The 19,220-nt window shown below is 32.0% G+C and overlaps 1 protein-coding gene across 1 annotated transcript; it reads left to right on the top strand.

The window, feature by feature from the left end:
• Window positions 1–13,318: 13,318 nt before the first annotated feature.
• On the top strand, window positions 13,319–17,680 carry LOC111276561 (uncharacterized). The gene is made up of 6 exons (XM_089754694.1): window positions 13,319–14,186; window positions 14,270–14,488; window positions 14,590–14,880; window positions 15,507–16,768; window positions 16,919–16,959; window positions 17,403–17,680. Exons 1-4 carry the CDS (start codon window positions 13,532–13,534, stop codon window positions 16,730–16,732), a joined length of 2,391 nt encoding a protein of 796 aa, XP_089610820.1. The 5' UTR covers window positions 13,319–13,531; the 3' UTR covers window positions 16,733–16,768; window positions 16,919–16,959; window positions 17,403–17,680.
• Window positions 17,681–19,220: the final 1,540 nt, after the last annotated feature.

Genomic DNA, 19,220 nt, shown 5'->3' on the forward strand with positions numbered 1-19,220 from the left:
AATGTAAGGGATTGAAATGAAAAGAGCAAAAGAAATGGACAAATGTGCTACATTTGTCACTTATTCAATTGAAAATGAAGAAGCAAACACATATAAGACATTTAATGCTTTTAACAAAAGCATTTAGATTAGGTTCAACACATTACTTTGGAGAAAGTTTAAAAATAACAGGTAGCTCCTTAACATGCCAATTTTTTAGTTCTGCACCAAGAGGAGTAAAATAAACCCATGGATAGCCTAGATCTTCTTTCTCCTTTCTTTACCCACCATTTGTGTTAAAAATTTAGCGAAGATATTTTCCAACAATGGTGTAAACTCTTTCTCTATGTTGCCAGCTACATCTGGATAGATATAACCAGCTGAGATGAAAGTCTCATAAAGAGGAGGAAAAGATAGGCCTTCAGTCTCTACTTCTTGCCCCAAAAAATAAGCCAACTTTTTTTTTTCATTTTTTCTCTATGAATTTCATTCTTTATTTCGAGTTGGCTTGTACCCCAAGACAAACCGATCATCTTTCTTAGGCATCATCCATGGTCTTTGTATTCTCTACAAGTCAGTCCACACCTATTGTCCTTTCCCTACCACTTCTTTAAGTGCCATTTTGAAAGCTCTGGATAGATATGAAATAGGCACTTTTGATCCTTCACTCACATAGGTTGTATTAATGAATTCAAAGGATCTAAAAGAACATTATGGGGTTTCCTCAATTGCTTTAACATATAATGCGGTAGAGGGTTTAGTCATTAACAAATCTTTTTCACCAGCAACAATGACCACTTTTTCATCAATTATAAATTTTACTTTTTGATGCAGAGTGGAAGGAATAGCTCCTACCAGGTGAATCCATGGTCGTCCTAAAAGATAGCTATAGGAAGGAGCGATATCCATGACTTGAAAGATTATATTAAAAATACATGGTCCAATTTGGATTGGTAGCTCAATATCACTTGTCACTTCACGATGAGTTTCATCAAAAGTCTTCACTATCATATGACTTATTTTCATGTAAGACATGTCAACTGGCAATCTAAATAGTGTAGTCATAGGCATGACATTCAAAGAAGATCCATTATCAATGAGCACTTTTGTCAGTGTATGATCCTTGTATCTTGTGGAGATATGTAAGGCTTTAGCATCACCTCTACCACCAGGTGGAATTTCATCATCACTAAACAATATATAATTTTCCACTATGATATTTCTCACTATACGATCAAGTTTCTCTACAGATATATTATGAGCTATATAAACCTCATTGAGTACTTTAAGTAAGACATTTTATGAGACTCAGAATTTAACAATAATGAGAGCATAAAAATTTGAGCTAGTAAGCGATTTAATTGCTCTACCACACTATATTCACTATGCTTAATAAGCTTTAAAAATTCACAAGCCTCTTTCTTTGTAAACGAATTTTTACATTCTCAATCTAATACTGGGGCTGGGTGAGTCTCTTGATCGTTGGGTGATTTATCTTCTTTTTCTACGCTCGTCTCCCGTTCTTTTGCTTTTTCTTTTCGTGCTCTCTCAAGTGTTTTTAGAGTATAGCACCGCTTATTTTAAGTTATGCCTGCCACACCAGTTATGTTTGTTGTGCTTGTATCACGTGATCCATATTAAAGAGATTCATTATCCAAACCTTGTGATATGATATTACAATCATATTTTCAAGGGACTACCTTATTTGATTTGTACGAAAATGGGCTAGGAACCTTAATTGTCACCTTTGGTATAGTCATACAAACTAGTTCACTAATTTTAGCACTCAATTTTCCATCACAAAAATCATGACAGGCTCAAAATTCATATGAACTGGCTTATTAACCTTAACATTCGGTTTGTCTTCATAAAAGATGGTAACAGGATCAAAATTCATATGAACTGGCTTATTAACCTTAATACTTGGTTTGTCTTCATAAAAGATGGTAACAGGCTCAAAATTCATTCGGTAAGACCTATTTTTAGATGAGTCTCCCATCATAACATTCACTAAACTTTCTTTATAAAATTCAACCAAGAAAGAATCCATCATTCTCTATAACTCTTATTGAAATGCTTTACAATCTTAAAGTGAATGACCAACCATCCCCATATAGAATTCACAAGTGTGATTTGAATTATATGTGAAATTTTTATTATCTAAATTTTTAGGCATTGGATGAATCATATTTGCTTTCACAAAAGGCAGTAAATATTTCATTCATAGAGGTTCTGATATCATTTACTTCTTTTTTAATATTATAAATTGTCTCACTATTTAAAGCATTTATTTATCCTCTGTCATGATTAAGTAATGGATTGGCCTCCACACTTGGTTCGACCTTGGTTGTGAAATTTAAAATTTCGTTATCAATCAAGCTTTGAACCCTACGTTTGAAAGCTATACAATTTTTTAGAGAATGGCCTTAAATTCCATAACGATAGTCACAGGAAGCTTCAAGATCATACCACTTTGGATATGGAGGTTTTAAAGGCTCTATGGCTTGTTGAGCCACCAAGTGTTTCTGGAATAACTGAAGGAACAATTTCGTGTATGTCATAGGAATTGGATTAAATTATTGTTGCTCTCAATTATTTTAAGGTTCCTTTTGATTAAAATCTGTGGTATTTAACTAAGGGGAAGGTTATGGTAAAGGTGCTCGGGGATGAACATTGGCCTGAAAAGTAGGTGTCTGGGTTTGCATTGGTTGGTAATGGTATGGGTTTTGGAAAATATTAGAAATGGTTGGGTAAGAAGGTTGGTATATAGGATATGAGTGGTATGGGATCAAAGGTCTTGATTTTGGTTTTTCAGTGGTGACGACTTGCACTTCTGCATCTTTTTTCTTGGATGGTCCTCATTTCTTTGATCCAAAAACATCACCTCTATCAATCTTTCCATTTTTAATGGCAGTTTTTATTATCTCTCCTGTAATCACCATATTAGCAAAGTTTTTCGTGGCATGACCGATGAGCCTGTCATAGTATGGTGCTCGAAGAGTATTGATGAAAAAATAGTTGTTTCTTTCTCAGTGAGAAGAGGTTGAACCTGAGCAGCAACATCTCTTCATCTTTGGGCATATTCTTTAAAATTTTCATTAACTTTCTTTTTCATGTTTTGCAAGGACAATTTATCTGGAGCCATGTCTGTGACATGCTTATATTGAGTAATAAATTCTTTGGCTAGATCTTTCCATGACTGAATATGACTCCTGTATAATTGAATATACCATATGGCAGCTAATCCAGTAAGATTATCTTGAAAACAATGGATAAGTAACTTGTTATTGTTTGTATGCCCAGTCATTTTCCTACAAAACATAGTGATATGTGCCTGAGGGTATTTGGTTCCATCATATTTTTCAAATTCTAATACTTTGAACTTTGGCGGGATTACCAAATTTGGAACCAAACTGAGTTCACTAGCATCAATTGTGCCAAAAATATTTACACCTTCAACAACTCGTAGCTTTTTTTCAAGAGATCTAATTTCTATTATGCCTTTGTATTCTTAGATTGCTCTGACGTGCTTTTCTTTAGGTTCTCCTGTTCTCTTAGGTCATTTAAATCTGGGACCATAATGGGTTCAACATGACTTACCCTAATATTTAAACCAACATGTCCTTGACTTCGTGGTTGAATCAAGAAGGGAGGTAAATTAAATTGAGCATGTGGCTACCTTTTATGCTGTGTCATTTATGGATGAGTTTGATGAGAGGCTTGAGCATAAGGTTGAGTAAACCCTAGTGGATATAATGAATTTTCCCTATCACTGGTATTTTCTTGGTCTTGAGGCTCTTTCTCAGTAGTTACTTCTTCAGCTACCTTTTTTTTTTGGTAATTTTCCTCATCATATCTATCATTGCAACCATTTCTTTACGAGTCTCTTCTTGAGTCCTAGTTATTTGTTCTATCAACTTTTGTTGAGACCTAATCATTTGCTCCTGTATATCAAATTGAGCTTTTTCTATCCTTTCTATTCTAGATGCTTGCTCGTTTTCCATGATTCTGACTTGTGAACGAGTGTTGTAACGATGACGAGTGGTTTGATCTATGTTTTCTTGATGGCCTAACTATCCTTGCAGCGGATTGAGTTAAAGGAAACTCTTTGAGATTTGTTATTTTGAGGTCTTTTTCTTTTAATCACGGTGCATTTAAAAAAAATGGAATACACATATGATGCATGAATGCATGAATGCAAATGATGTGCTTATTATATATCCAATATTTGCAAAAGATTTTAAGTCTGAAGTTGAACCACCATATCATAACTTCACATTATCCTTACTAAATACCTTTTTCATTACAATATTAAAATTTTCAAAAGAAACGCCCTACATGCTTGTACTGCTCATAAGCATTTTCTAGAAAATTGGTCAAGCGTTGGCTATGCTATCATGGGTAAACCTTTTCTTTCACTTATTTAGCTTCTTGGGCCATGTCTCTTGCTTTGAAGCTAACTTCTATTATTTGTTCTACTTGGTGAGTGGCTTGAAATTCTTTCAACTAATATTTTTCCTTCCAATACTGTGCTCTATGTTCAAATTTATTGTGTTCCTCTCTCAAAACTTGAATGGCTTCATGTCAATAATGCATTTGCTATTTCAAGTCATTTACCAGACCTTGTAGTACCTTCTTTTCTTCCATAGATTGACTAAGCTCTTTTTTCTTAGATAATAAATTGGATCGAAGCTATTCTACATTTTTTTTAGACTTTTCAAGCTCTGTAGTTATTGTGGCGATGGACTTATGCTAGATTTCAAAAATATTTTCTTGTTTTCTTTCAAGCCTTTGAGATTTTACTTCACTCTTATCAGTCTTGTCTTTCCACTCATTAATCTCATGCTAAAGCCTTTTCTTTTCAAGCTTCCATATTTCTTTTTCTTCTTCAAATTTGTGCTTCATAATCTTCATATCCCTAGGAATATTTTCACAATGGGTGTCTTTTTTGTGGCATGGTCTATTTTCTTTAGGACCAACTTTGCTTGTGACTCGTTGACTTCTCCATATAAGATATTTAAGTGTGGCTTTGTCTGTATATCCTTCACGATCTACTCTTTGAGTCTGCTTTCACTTTTTGATAATCTATTTTATCTTTCCTAGAAATCTTGATTCCTCAAAAGAGAATTTCAATTCTTGAAGCCCATGAGTCATTGGGACTAATTGGTCTGACCCTAATTGTTGACGAACCAATGTCGGAGCATAGCTTATACCTGCTCATGGTCCTAAAAGTGGAACCCATCGCTTATCACCACATTTGTATAACATGGCTTCTCGTGGCATCCATGAGCTCTCCATATAACCTGAGCACTAGTGAGATCTTGCAAAATCAATACCCACTTTTCCTTGGTCTTTGATTTTAGCCACTCAACATTACAGCATTCTTCAATTGGCCTACTTTTATTACTATAAGTAGGATGAAATTTACCCATAGGATGTTGAAGATAACTTTTTGCCCAAATGTAGAGTAATTGTACCCACCCTATGAAGTGTCCTTATCTTCTTCGACAATGATTCAATGATCTAAAGGTCTCTGCTAGTATAGAAGGAACAAGATTGATTTTATTGTCTATTTGCTCAAGAAAGTCAATCATTGATACCTCAATATGCCTTAGGACCTTCGAAAAGATGATCAAGCCATAAATTGCCAAAGTTATCATTCTCATGCCTTGTTCATCCTCTAAGTGTTTGATGATGTAATCATGTAAGATTTCCCATGGGATGCAAGTTTTTGACCTCGCTAATAGATTTTTTTTTTTATTGGAAAGATGCAACCATAACAATGTAGTATACTTTTCTATCATCGGGGTCATATCTATTTCATTAAATATGAAACATCTGTATGCAAGATCCCAAAATTGAACTAAAGCTCTTATCAACTGATTTTTCATAGGCACCTCATGCAATGAAGCAATATGACCATATTTTTCTTCGAAAGCCATCTTCCTAGAAGTTGTTACATAGCACCTGATCTCGACCAATTTAAAGATGCCATTTTGCTAAAGTCCCAACTTGATTTCTTCAGGCAAATTTCTTGTTCAAATTCTTTCAAACAATTTCCCATTCTATTTTGGGCTTTTAATGATAAAGTTATCACCACATTAGTCTCTTCACACGTGGTGAGCTTCGAAACTGAGAACATCACGATGGTATTTCTGAAGCAAGATTGAAAATCTTCTTATTGATATTGGCATATTGAAAATCACATCCCATATACAAGTGTTTATAATGATGCATGATCATGAAACAAAAGGAAAATAAAACAAAATAAGGTTAGTGATCATATTAAAATAAATATTCTCTTATGTGTCCTAATTTAAGGTATAATCTACAAAAATGGTATGGCCTTATCTAAGGTTGGTTTCCTAATTTTCACTATATGCATGGTTTGGTAATTAACATAGGCTAAAAAGGTTTCTAAATTTATCCTCACTATTATCCACTCTGGGCTAGTAAGGCCCCCGATCCTCACCCATAACGGGCTACCAACGGAAAGGGTTTGACTTGAATGAAAGTATTTCGCTAGCCTAAGCGGAGGCATTATAACCTCACGAAAGTGTAGGTACTCTACTCCTTCCTAAAAAGGAATAGATTTGGGAGCTTGGGTATAGAGCTCATGCATAAATGCAAATGTACATGTGTGTGAGGGAATGTAATCATTTATTAATAAAATTAACAATATAATTAGCAATAAAATAATAACATATCAAAACCAAATGAAACAAAAAAAATTTATTCTGAGATAAGAAATTAAAATTTAATATTGAAAAGACCATAATATCAAAATTTGGATGATGCATGTTTAATTTTTTGCTTGACTCTCAAGTCTTCCCAATGGAGTTGCCAAGCTGTCATAATGATTTTTCATCCGGGGGGACTCCATCGCTAGACTTGGTGAAAATTTTTTAGAGTCGTCACCAATCTCTTATAGGGTGTGATTGGCCACCTAAAATATCATCTTTTAGTAAAAATCTTAAAATTAATTAAGAATTACTAAAAGAAGTTTAGGTATGTGAAATCAGGGTTAGGTCCAAGAGTACAGTTACGAGTGAGGAAGGCATTAGCACCCTTACTTGTCCGTTCAAAGAACGGTACCAATTAAACATGTGTAATCCTTTAATTTTGATAATACGGTCTTTTATTTAAGTTTAATTTCTTAAAATTTATTTTAAAACATTTTTTTCTATTTCAAAATTAACATTATTATTATTATTATTATTATTTCGTATTCTATAAATTCTCCCACGCTTTGGTGGAATTTATAGAAAATCACTATTTAGAAAATATTTTAAGAAATTTACCATTCACAAAATTCTCGAAACTTCGTCATAAGATATTTTAATTATTTATTTTAAGAAAAAGATTTTAGGAACATCCCGACTCTTTGGTGAGTTTCCAAAAATTATAATAAAATTTAAAATTATCCTAACTCTTCGGTAGAATCTAAATATTATAGTTATTTTAAAATTTTGTATTATTTATTCTTTAATATTTTTTTATAAGAAAAAATTTAGATTATCCAGACTCATCGGTGAAATCTAAATATTAATCTCTTGTTTAAAGAAAATAGAACTCTTTCAATTTTCTATATATTTTTTTAAAAAATTCAAGATATTAATTATTATTAATTTCATTCTTTATTATTCTTTATTATTGTTTTACATTGTTTAAATCAATCTTTGTTTTAGTAAAAATAATTTTGGATTATCCCAACTTTATGGTGAAATTTGAAAAATTATTTTTACTTGCAATAATTAAAAAAAATTAAACTCTTTTAGCTTTCTCTAAAAATTGCATTTAAAAGATTCATTTAAACAAGTTATTTTTTATTTTATTTATCGTTTTTTAGAATTTATTATTTTTTAGCAAAATTTTTTTTTAAATTATCTCATCACTTTGGTGAAATTTAAATAATAATTTTGCTTATAATAAAATTTTATTTTCATTAAAAAAAGTTATTATTAAAATTTTTTATTTATATATTTTTTAGGTCTTTATTTTATTTCAGTTTTATTTTTATTCTATTTATTTATTTGGTTTTTTTTGCTAAAAAAATATTACCAGTAATAATACAAAATAACAATAATAACAATAATAATAACATTATAAAAAAATAATATAAAAAAATAAAAAATCAAAATCAAAATGAAAAAAAAAAGAGGGAAAACCTGCGAAATGGGTCAGGTTGACGTGCGGATCCTGCGCGGGTTGGGTTCGATCCAAATGTCCAAAATGATATCGTTTTGGAGGGCCTATACAAGGCCTGTTTCAGTTTTGTTTTTTTATTTTTTTCTTTCCTTTCTCTCTCTACCTCAGAGCCCCTTTCTCTAAAATCCTGGCACCCCTCGTCGGTCACCGTGGATACCCAGTTTTTGGTCGGTCTCGTCGTGCACCAGTGGCTGAAAACTTCAACAACGTCGGGAAATTCAAAAATCCCATATTTCGATGGCCGAAAAATTCAACGATCATTGGAAAATTCAAACTTTTCTAGATTTCGATGTCAAAAAATTCAACTATCATCAAAAAATTCAAACTTTTCCAGTTTCTGACAACCTAAAAATTTTTTCAAAAATTCTCAAAAATTCCTTGAATGATCCTTTTTGCTTTCTAAACACTTTTTCAAGCTCAGATTTTTCAAAAAAAAATCTATAACTCCTAGATCAAGAATTTCAATCTTAGAAATTTTTTTTTTGTGTTTGCTTTTTTTTTCTAATTTATGTATTCCCTCCTTTTTTTTCTCCATTTGTATGTCTCTTTTGTAGAACTTAGCTCTATTTATAGATCTTTTGGGATTCGAGATCTCAGATCTTTTGGGATCTTTTTTTGGTGAAAAATTTGTGTCTATTCGGTGACTTTTGGTTATCGAATTTCATGTTGCCAAGTTAGGCAGTGTCAGAGCAAAAATTTAAGCCATTATGGCAGCTTGATTTTGGCTACTAGAGTTAAAATCAAAGATATTTTTTTACTTTTCTTTTTTTAAATAATAATAATAATAAATAAATAAATAATAATAAGGAATAAATTGGTGCCTACAACAGGGGATTACGGGCTAAGCCTATGATATCTCAATATTGATTAATGAAGTCATAGGTCATATCACTTCAAGAACAAATATGATTTCTATCCAGCTGAACATACCACTTAGCAGTAGAGCCAGTGAGGCTGTCTTGGAACACATCATTAAGAGTTTTTCATTATTAGCATGGGCAGTCATTTTTTGACAATGCATGATAATATAGGTCTGTGGACACTTTGTACTGTCATACTTTTTTAACTCCGAAACCTTGAACTTCAGAAGAATAACCACATCTAGGACTAAATAGACCTAGCAACATCCACTTAACTATAAAAACCAATGCCCTCTATGGCACGTAACCTTTCCTCTAATAAGTTTATCTTCTGTGTAGCTTTTGAAGCTTCTAAAGTCTCATTCTCCTTTGGCTTTAGCTTCTCTTTCTTTTCTGGATCATCCAAATTAAAGACTAATATTAGTTCTATTGCCTTCTCGATAAAGACAGGATTTATATAACTCTGATACTATGGTGGACTTGAAGCTGATGGCATTTCAGGCTATGTGTACCTTACAGTGTATGTGAACTGCTATGGTGGTGGATCTTGAGTGGACTGGCCTTGCTGTGGCCCAAAACCAAGAGGATATATAGGGTCAGTCATCTCTTATAATAGATAGTCTTGTTGGCTAGTTTTTTTTTTACATTTTTTCCTTTGTTTAACTTATTCGAAGCTTTTAGAATCTTGTTCAATTCCTCTTTAAGCTTCTCTTGGGCTTTCTCTATCCTCTCGAGACGGTTGGAATTTTCTTGTTTCATTTGTCTGGCTTGAGCTCTTGTATTGTATTGGTGAGTTGGGTTCTTACTTGGTGAAACTATCCTTGAACCTTGAGTACCATAATTATGATCAGAAATGTTATGCTTTATGCATGATACGCTGATGTATGAATAAATGTACATTTTCATGGGTGAAATGTAATATGAAACTGATGCAGATGCACGATGTTACATATGACAATAAAAATAATGCATGACATGATAATGCAAATGCACAAAGTTAGATAAACAAAATGGTTAGATCACAAACCACTTTTTCTTGTGTCCTAACTTTGGGTTACATCTATCACTGGGTAGGAAAGGCTCTATCTCAGGGCTAGCCTCTTAAGTGTTGATTATATGCAGGGTTAGGTGATATTGACTACTGAGGGTTCTCAAATTGTTCCTTACATCATCATCCATCATAGACGAGTAAGGCATTCCAATCCTCACCCATCACAGGCTACCAATGAAAATGATTCAATTTGAGTGAGAGTATTTCGGTAGCCATTATGGAGATTATTATCTCATGAGAGCGTAGGTATTTTACTTCCTCCTAAGAGGGACAAAGCCCAGGTGTAGAGCTCATGTAATGCAAATGCAAGTGGTGGTGTGTGTGAAGGAACTTATAAATTTCATGCCCTAAACATTTAAAAAAAAAGACAAAAACATTAGTAAACAAATAACACATATCATTACAATTTAAAACCATTAGACTAAAAGATAGGATAAATTCAAAAATTATGGCTTAACTCTCTAGCATTCCCAGTGGAGTCACCAAATTATCATAACATATAGATCCGTAAATCTATAGCTAGTCTTAACAAATGGTGTCGCCACCAATCTTTTTTTACTAGGTGTGATTGACCACCTAAGGAATCTATCCTCTTAAGGAACTCCTAAGCTTGATTAAGGGTCTCTAAAAGAATAGGTTCAGGTCTACTAACCAGAATAAGGTTAAGGAGTTAGGTTACATAAGAGAAAGGTTATAGCACCCCTACACGCCTATCTGAAGGATGGTACCATATTATTTTAAATTTTTCCTAGGGTTTTGGTTCTAATGGTTTTGAAATTTAATGTTAAAATATTACAAATAATTCTTAAGATTTTTCATCAATCTGGTAGAATTCTTAAAAATATTTTCTTACTTCAAGAGTATTTAAGAATTCCATTTAATTTCTTGAAGAGGCTTCGTCATTGGAAAAAAGGTTTAATTATTATTATTATTTTTTTTATAATTTTTATTGAAAATATATTTAATTATTCCACAATTTGGGCCAAATTAGAAATATTTTTTCATTTTGAGTTTCTAAATTCTTCACCATTTGGGCCTATTTATTTATTTATTTATTTTTAAATTTTTCACCATTTGGATTAATTTAGAAATATTTTCTTTTTTTGGTTTTAGGAAAGAAAATAATATGACAATTATTTTTTTTTATTGAAATCTCATTTAAAATTTTGCACCATTTGGGATAAATTTAAAAAAATTTCTCACCTAGAGATTTCTTAGAAAATTTACCATTTGAAATTTCTAAGAATCTCATTCTTGGATAATTGTCAAATATTTTCAACCAAATTTTTTTTAAGATTGAAAATAAATATTAATTATTGTTATTAAAACTTTATCTAAATTATTCCAGCATTTGGGACAAATTTAAGTAAAATTTCTCAATTAGGAATTTTATAGAAATTTACCATTGAAATTTCTACAAATTTTATCATTGGATAATTAATATTTATTCTAAAAATATTTTATATTTTTTTAAATTTTATCATGCAAAAATAATAAAAACACATAAATAAAATACTAAATCAAAAAATCAAAAAAATAAAAATGGCTCAGCTCGGTGATTGCAAAACGACTCGGCTTAAGGCACAAAATGTGGCTCAGGGGGACACGGTTTGGCAGCTTAATGTGGCTCGGTTGCTGAGGAGTGGTTGGCATGCGAGTCAAAAGTGGGTCAAGCTGCGGGTTAGGTCGACTGAATAAAAAACGCATAGATCTTGATGGGTTATTAAGGCTAAAACGATGCCATTTCAGTGAGGGTATAAATAGCCCAAATTCGGTCTATTTTCACCAGAATTCCTTTGCTCCCTCCTCTCTACTTTCCCTTTTCTCTTATTCTCTCTCTAAATCCCTCTAAGAACACTGGTTGAATTTAATCAGATTCTGAAAATTCTTGCTGGAATCTGAGTTATTCATTGAGATTTTGTCGAAAAGTTCACCGGTTTCTGGAAAGTAGCTGCCGAAAACTAGGAAGCTTATTGAAATTTGGAAATGTAGCTGAATCTCATCAAAAAATTCAACCAGCACCGAAAAATTTAATCGACGTCGAAAAATTCACCAAAAAACTAAAAAATTTTCAAAAAATTTTCTGGAAAATTTTTCTTCTTTTCTTCGAGAATTTTCCTAAAATTGCTAATTGCTTTTCTGACTTTTCTGCCTCTATGTTTCTGTATTTTGTTTTTGTGTGTTTGTTTTGTCTCTAATCTATGGATATTTATAAGGTGAAATTCGAGAGCCCTAAAACCAAATAAGATTTTAATCCCTTCTAAGTTTTAACTCCAAGCTTTAATCTAACTAAAACACCTCAACCCAGTCCTACCCAAATTTAACCACAATTTTTCCTGTTTTTCCAGCTTTTTTTCATTTTTTTTTCAAATTTATTAACAGAATCCATATCTTGTAGACCACCAAATAGATTGGGGTGTCTACAGTTTGACGTTACATTTCAATCAAGGTTGACGATTGAACCCTGTTTTGTGAGACTATAACATCCTTTTACTTGTCCTGCAACGTAATTGCTTCTAATAACCGGCATTGGAAGGATGAATTGAATCATAATGATGAACAAGTAAATTAGAGACTTTGTCACATTCAGACAAAACAGAGCTTTTCATAAGATGGAGTTTTGTAAGACTGCATTTCTGTCCCCCAACTGGATGTCTGGACCATTGAAGAAAAGATCAACATACTTTACCGTATGTTGGGCACTGAATGACCAGCCATTTGCGGAAGAATTGTCCCATCTCTCCAGTGTTTAGACTATTATTGAGGGTTGACTGCTTCCACCTCTTGTCTTTTTCAACTTTGTATAGTTACTTTCTATCCCTATCCTCTCATTTTCCTAACTCTCACTATATATGCTCAAAAGTTCAATAATTCTTTTTTTTTTCTGAACCAAACATCAAAAGAGTGTCCCGTACGGTTTGGGGCACTGAATTTAGTAGTTTTGACGCACAATTTAGTTAAAAGTATATCACTTATATTATTTATATTACAATTAATCAATTTGAGTTTAAAATTATGTAAAATATATTAAAATATTATACAAAATTTACACTTATAGGTAGTCGCATCATATATATATATATGTGGATTTTATTCAACTTTATCTTGAATTTATTCACTTATATTAATTTTTTTAGGTTGGTTTATCTATTTATTTTATTACATTAAATTTTTATATGAAAATAATACTCGATTGTTTTTTTTTTAAAAAAAAAAAAACCTTGAGATTTGAGTCTTGCGGTTTAGGCTCTCTTCTTGTACCGTATATTGTGTTTGGAAATTAGGACCCATTTGCACGTATTTCTTAATCAAAAGATGAGTCAGAGGATGCGATGGCTAAATCCATGAAAAGAAAGTATTTAAAGAATATTGAACGATTAACACTAGAATAGTACACTGGCACCCATTAAACTCAGTTGTTTCTGATCTCTTCATGATTTGCCTTATCCCCACGCCTAACCTTATGGGAAAAATTGGCTTCCTCTTCCCTCTTATGGTTCTGCTCCTATTGCCTCCCTTTGGGGCTACTTTATCTGCCGGTTCACCCAACATCAGCACTGACCAATTGGCTCTTCTTGTACTAAAATCCCATGTCACTTACGACCCTCGAAACTTCTTGGCATCCAACTGGTCTACTTCTGCCTCTGTTTGCAATTGGATTGGGGTCACTTGCGGATCAAGACACCAGAGAGTCACTGCTCTGAATTTTTCAGCAATGAGTCTTACAGGCACCATTCCACCTCACTTGGGAAATCTTTCTTTCCTAGCTTGGCTCGACATTCACAATAATAGTTTCCAAGGCTCGTTACCCATTGAGTTAGCTAATTTGCGTAGGTTGAAATATTTGAACTTTGCTAACAATAGCTTCAGTGGGGAATTCCCGTCATGGTTTGGTTCCTTCACTCAACTTCAGTCGTTGTATTTGGATGGCAACAACTTCACAGGCGTTATCCCATCTACTCTGGGCAATTTGTCAAAACTAGAAATATTGATCTTGGATTACAATAATTTGAAAGGGCCGATACCTGCAGCAGTTGGAAATCTTTCAAACTTGAAATGGTTAATTTTGGATGAGAATTACCTTTCAGGTTGCAATTGGATACCTTTCTCAATTTTTAATGTCTTTATTCATTGTAGAATGTTGATTTTAGAACTAATAATTTCATTACAGGTCATCTACCGTCGGGAATATTTGATCACCTTCCTAAATTACGAGTACTAAGTTTGACATGGAACCAGATCTCCGGTGGAATTCCTAATAGTTTATTCAAATGCAAAGAATTGGTGTATTTATCTTTCCATTACAATACTTTGGAGGGAAGTTTGCCCACAGAGATCGGAAATTTGACTATGCTCAACCAATTGTATCTCTACAGGAACAACCTCGAAGGTACAATGAACATGTCTATTTTTTTTTTCTTTTTAAGGTATCAAACCGGGTCCGCTTATGGACTTCTCTGAAATACTAATAAGAAATTTACCTTATCGCAGGCTTCATTCCTTCCTCAATCTTCAATCTGTCTTCGTTGCAAGTAATTTCATTAGGATTAAACAAGCTCTCCGGTCATCTCTCGCCAGATATTTTTGATCACCTTCCCCGATTACTATTTCTTGATTTGATTTGGAGTCAACTTTCTGGAAGAATTCCAACAAGTTTATTCAAGTGCAAAGAATTAGAATATCTATACTTGTCTGGTAATCAATTGGTGGGGAATATGCCTTCAGAAATTGGGAATTTTACTTGGCTTAAACATTTGGGCCTCGACCAGAACAAATTTGAAGGTAAGCTCAAGGTATATTTTGGTGTGCCTAAGATATATAGTGAACATCACATAAGATTATATATGTGATTAACTGAAAATTTATATTCATTAATATCATCTTTATATTTTTTGTCTTAATTTCAATTTCAACTTATAATTTTATATATCAAACTAAATGTCTTATCATTTGGTCATTTTATTGAAATTTTCAGCCTTTATATATTTGAAAGTATGTAGTACTCTCTCACTTTTATATTTAATTACCTTTTTTAAAGACTTACATTTCCTTCTTTTGTTTATGTTTCATATATTCTAATTTTTAATAATTTTTTTAAAAGACGTCTATGATAATAATGATAAGCTTTCAGGTTCCATTCCTTCATCACTCTTCAATAGTGTGCTCCAATATTGTTACGTACGTACTAATAGAATTTTCTAATTCAACTTATGGTTGTCCGATTAATAGTGCAGCCACGCACTTAGACATGGCAAGATGTTGTGGGGTAAATTGTCCTGTCATTTGTCTTGGTTGACATATGCATTGTATTTGCATACGTTACATCACAAACATAGTTTATTTGCATTTTTTTAATTTCATATAATCTTCAAACTCCTAACCTAGATTTATTCCTTATTTTCTCCCAGGACGCTTTCCAACTGCACCACTTTCATTGCATTGGTTATCTGTTTCAGAGAATAATTTAGTTGGAGAAATGCCTTCCTCAATTTGCAACTTGAGTTCCCTTCTAGGTCTTATTTTGGATGAGAATAATTTGGGTGGAACTATTCCAAAATGTATTGGAAACTTGAGCTCTCTCTTATACATTGTTCTACGTAAGAATAATTTTCATGGGAAATTACCTGAAAATTTTGCTAAAGGTTGTTCTTTGAGAGGTTTTGAGATCAACAACAACCAATTAGAAGGATCACTACCACGATCTTTGGGTAATTGCAAAGACTTGGAACTCCTAGATGTGGGGAAGAACAACTTAAATGACACTTTTCCTAATTGGTTGGGAAACTTGGATCACCTACAGGTTCTTGTCTTGAGATCGAATAGATTTTATGGTCACGTAGATAACTCCAAAGTTACATTTTCCTTCACTCGTGTGCGTGTCATTGATCTTTCTCACAATCACTTCAGTGGATACTTACCGACGAATTTTTTTGAAAATTTGCAAGCCATAAGGGAAAGGTGTGAAAAGAAAGTTAAGCCAGAGTACATGATGGATGCATTGGCTGATGGAGTGGTGTATTATATTCAAAATCTTACTTTTACAATAAAAGGGTTGGAAACAGAATTTCAGGCACTATTAACCACTTGGATGGTGATTGACTTTTCGAACAATCAATTCGTTGGGGAAATTCCTAATTCACTTGGTGAACTTCATTCACTTATAGTCCTCAACCTCTCTCACAATAGTTTAACAGGTCCTATCCCATCATCTTTCGGTGATTTGTCAGAGCTTGAATCATTGGATCTTTCATCGAACAAGCTCGAAGGAGAAATTCCAGCACAACTAAAAAATCTTGTATTTTTAGAGGTGCTGAACTTTTCTCATAATTATCTTATCGGACCTATTCCTCAAGGCAATCAATTTGATACTTTTGAAAATGATTCTTACAATGGGAATTTGGGTTTATGTGGATTCCCATTGTCAAGGAGTTGCAGTAATGATAGGAAATTGAAGCCAACACCGACAACAAGAGCATTAAGTTGGAAATTTGCAATGCTGATGGGTTATGGATGTGGATTGGTGTTCGGATTGAGCATGGGATACATTGTATTCACAACTGGAAAACCATGGTGGTTCATCAGGATGATTGAGAGAGGTCAACAAAAATATATTAGAGTGAAAAAAATCCGATAATGGAGAAAGAAAATAGAACAAACTATGCTCCTATAGGTAAGGTATAATCGTTCTCTACAAATAACTATTCCTTTTTATTATAATCTTCTTTTTCTTTTTTACAAGAGGGTAGGAGTTACGACTGAACCTCAAACTGAAGATTTTTCTCTGACAATTATTAATAAATGTTTCGATTCGGTCTTATAGGGAGTTGATGAAAACAAAGGACATTTTTCAAGCCTAAAGTGGTAAGGGTTCTATAATTTTATTTAATTATATAAATAGGAGAGATTCTCGTATGAGTTTTACATGTATCCTTCCGTTTTTTTTTTTTTTTTTTTGACTGCTAGAATTTTCTTTGTTAATACCTATGTAACTTGTAGTCAATATATAAATTTAGATGATGATTTAATGAATGATATGTTAAGATTATAGTTTTGTGGTCATAATTTGGATTTAGTTTTTGTGGATATGGATATTTTGTCTTTGTTAATTTTAAAGTGGGTAGAGTACTCTACTTCTTTGAATTGGATCCTTTTGGCCTCTGCAATATTTCTTCAATATTCTTCTATTCTGAGAAAAAAATATAAAAGAAAAAAATGGTTTTTTATATTTATTTTTCAAGCAATGTACAGTGAAGAGGACAAAGTTTTTCACATTTATATGATAGATATTGTATTTTGTTTGACAGGGACGAATCTAGGGGCGGACAAAGACCTCACCTCCTTAATTAAAGAAATCATGGTTGTAATCTTTATTACAATGTTTACATATCTTTAGAAAGTAAGAATAGTTAAACGCGAAATCAATTTTGTAATAAATATTATAGTGATTTAACTTTCTTTAATTTTTTTTTCTGTTACTAAAATTAACCTTCTATACTTTATTTCTTTACTTTGTCTGACTTCGTTGTCCCTTTGTGTTGATATGATAGTCCATTTCTAAATAAATTCCAATTTGTTAGTGGTATATGTTAGACCTTATTCCAATTTGTTATATCATTAGCGAGGTTTTTAACTTCCTATGTAAAACGGGCTTAAGGAATCGATATGTGTTTATTTAAAATATATTTAATTAATAATGAAAATATAACAATTATATATAATAATGAATTTGGGAGTTTATTATATGATAAAGTCTGAATTCATTATTATAAGTATAATTATTATATAATAATAATTTTAGAGTTTAGCCGATAATTATGTAATTCATTAATAGAGTATTGGATTATTAATTTCAGTGATAAGGGATCAAATTATGAAAATCTCAAATATAAAAATAATTATTTAAAATTTAATTTAATTAATTTATATAATAATTTATATCTAATAAATATAAAATTTAAATTATAACGCTTATAACTTATGCTTTTATCTTTAAATTACAACTTCTTTTATAAAAAATCAATCATATAAATTTATTTATAAAATTAAAAAACTCCACCGAATGGATAAAAATAATGATCATACACTTTATTCTAATTTTTTAGTGGTGTCAATTCATGGTCCCCTCTTACCGTCTCCATCTTGCAAGCGGGTATTCCATTAAGCTCCAATATTGACTTAAAACCGAGAGAAAAGCATCAACAAGAGTCAAGGTAGTGCGATGTCCCTCGTCTCTTGTCTCTTCTTCCTGATCGTGTGTCCCTAATAATTTCTTAACATTTTAAAAGATGACATAAAGGTAAATGGGCCCTCTCAAAATTAGACTTTTTTGATAGACTTGGAAAGCGTAGGTCTTGTTCTTGTTTGGCAAGATAGCAAGTGCGAACACAGGAAAAATTTTAGATATTGCAGGAATATTGTACAGATTTTCTTCCGCAATAATGTTTACTTATGAAATAGACATGCCAATCAAACACGGTCGAAACAAAAAATCGATTCAAGTGAACCAATAAACACGCCATCTAATTTCAAGCTCAACTAAGCTTGCTCTGATTCCCATTGGGCTAACTTGATAGAAAATGAAGATAATTTTTTTTTCAATGAGAACACTTGTTGGAAATTGAAGAGATTTTTTATTGCTATTTTAGACTTGAAGGGCATGGAGTGACACGTCATACCTTAAACTTGACAAAATAAGGTATACTTTTGTCTTAAAAAAAACAGTAATTGTAAAAATTATATCTTAGCTTAGAAAAAGTAAGTTGTAAAGATTTAAATATAATAGCGAATTAAACTTTTTGGTAAAAAAAAATCAAGAAAAAGAATGTATGTGTCTTAAGGACTAAACTTTTATAAATTATTATATTTAAATTCTATATCCTTTATCCTCTATTTAATTTCAAATTCATTTGTGCTTTAATTTTTTTATATTTTTTATAGTATCATTTTCCCAATTATATTTGTTAAAATTTAACTTTGAAAAGAATTTAGATACAGTCCAATTCATCCTTTCTCTTAAATTATTGATTTATACTTGAGCTAACATAAATAAAAATTAACCAATATTTCATTCAATATGAAAATCATTATTTAAGGAAAAATAATTAATTTAATACATTATCAAT

The sequence above is a fragment of the Durio zibethinus genome, chromosome 25 (assembly GCF_047325235.1).
Source record: "Durio zibethinus cultivar Kanyao isolate XHJ-2024 chromosome 25, ASM4732523v1, whole genome shotgun sequence".
NCBI classification, from domain to species: domain Eukaryota; kingdom Viridiplantae; phylum Streptophyta; class Magnoliopsida; order Malvales; family Malvaceae; genus Durio; species Durio zibethinus.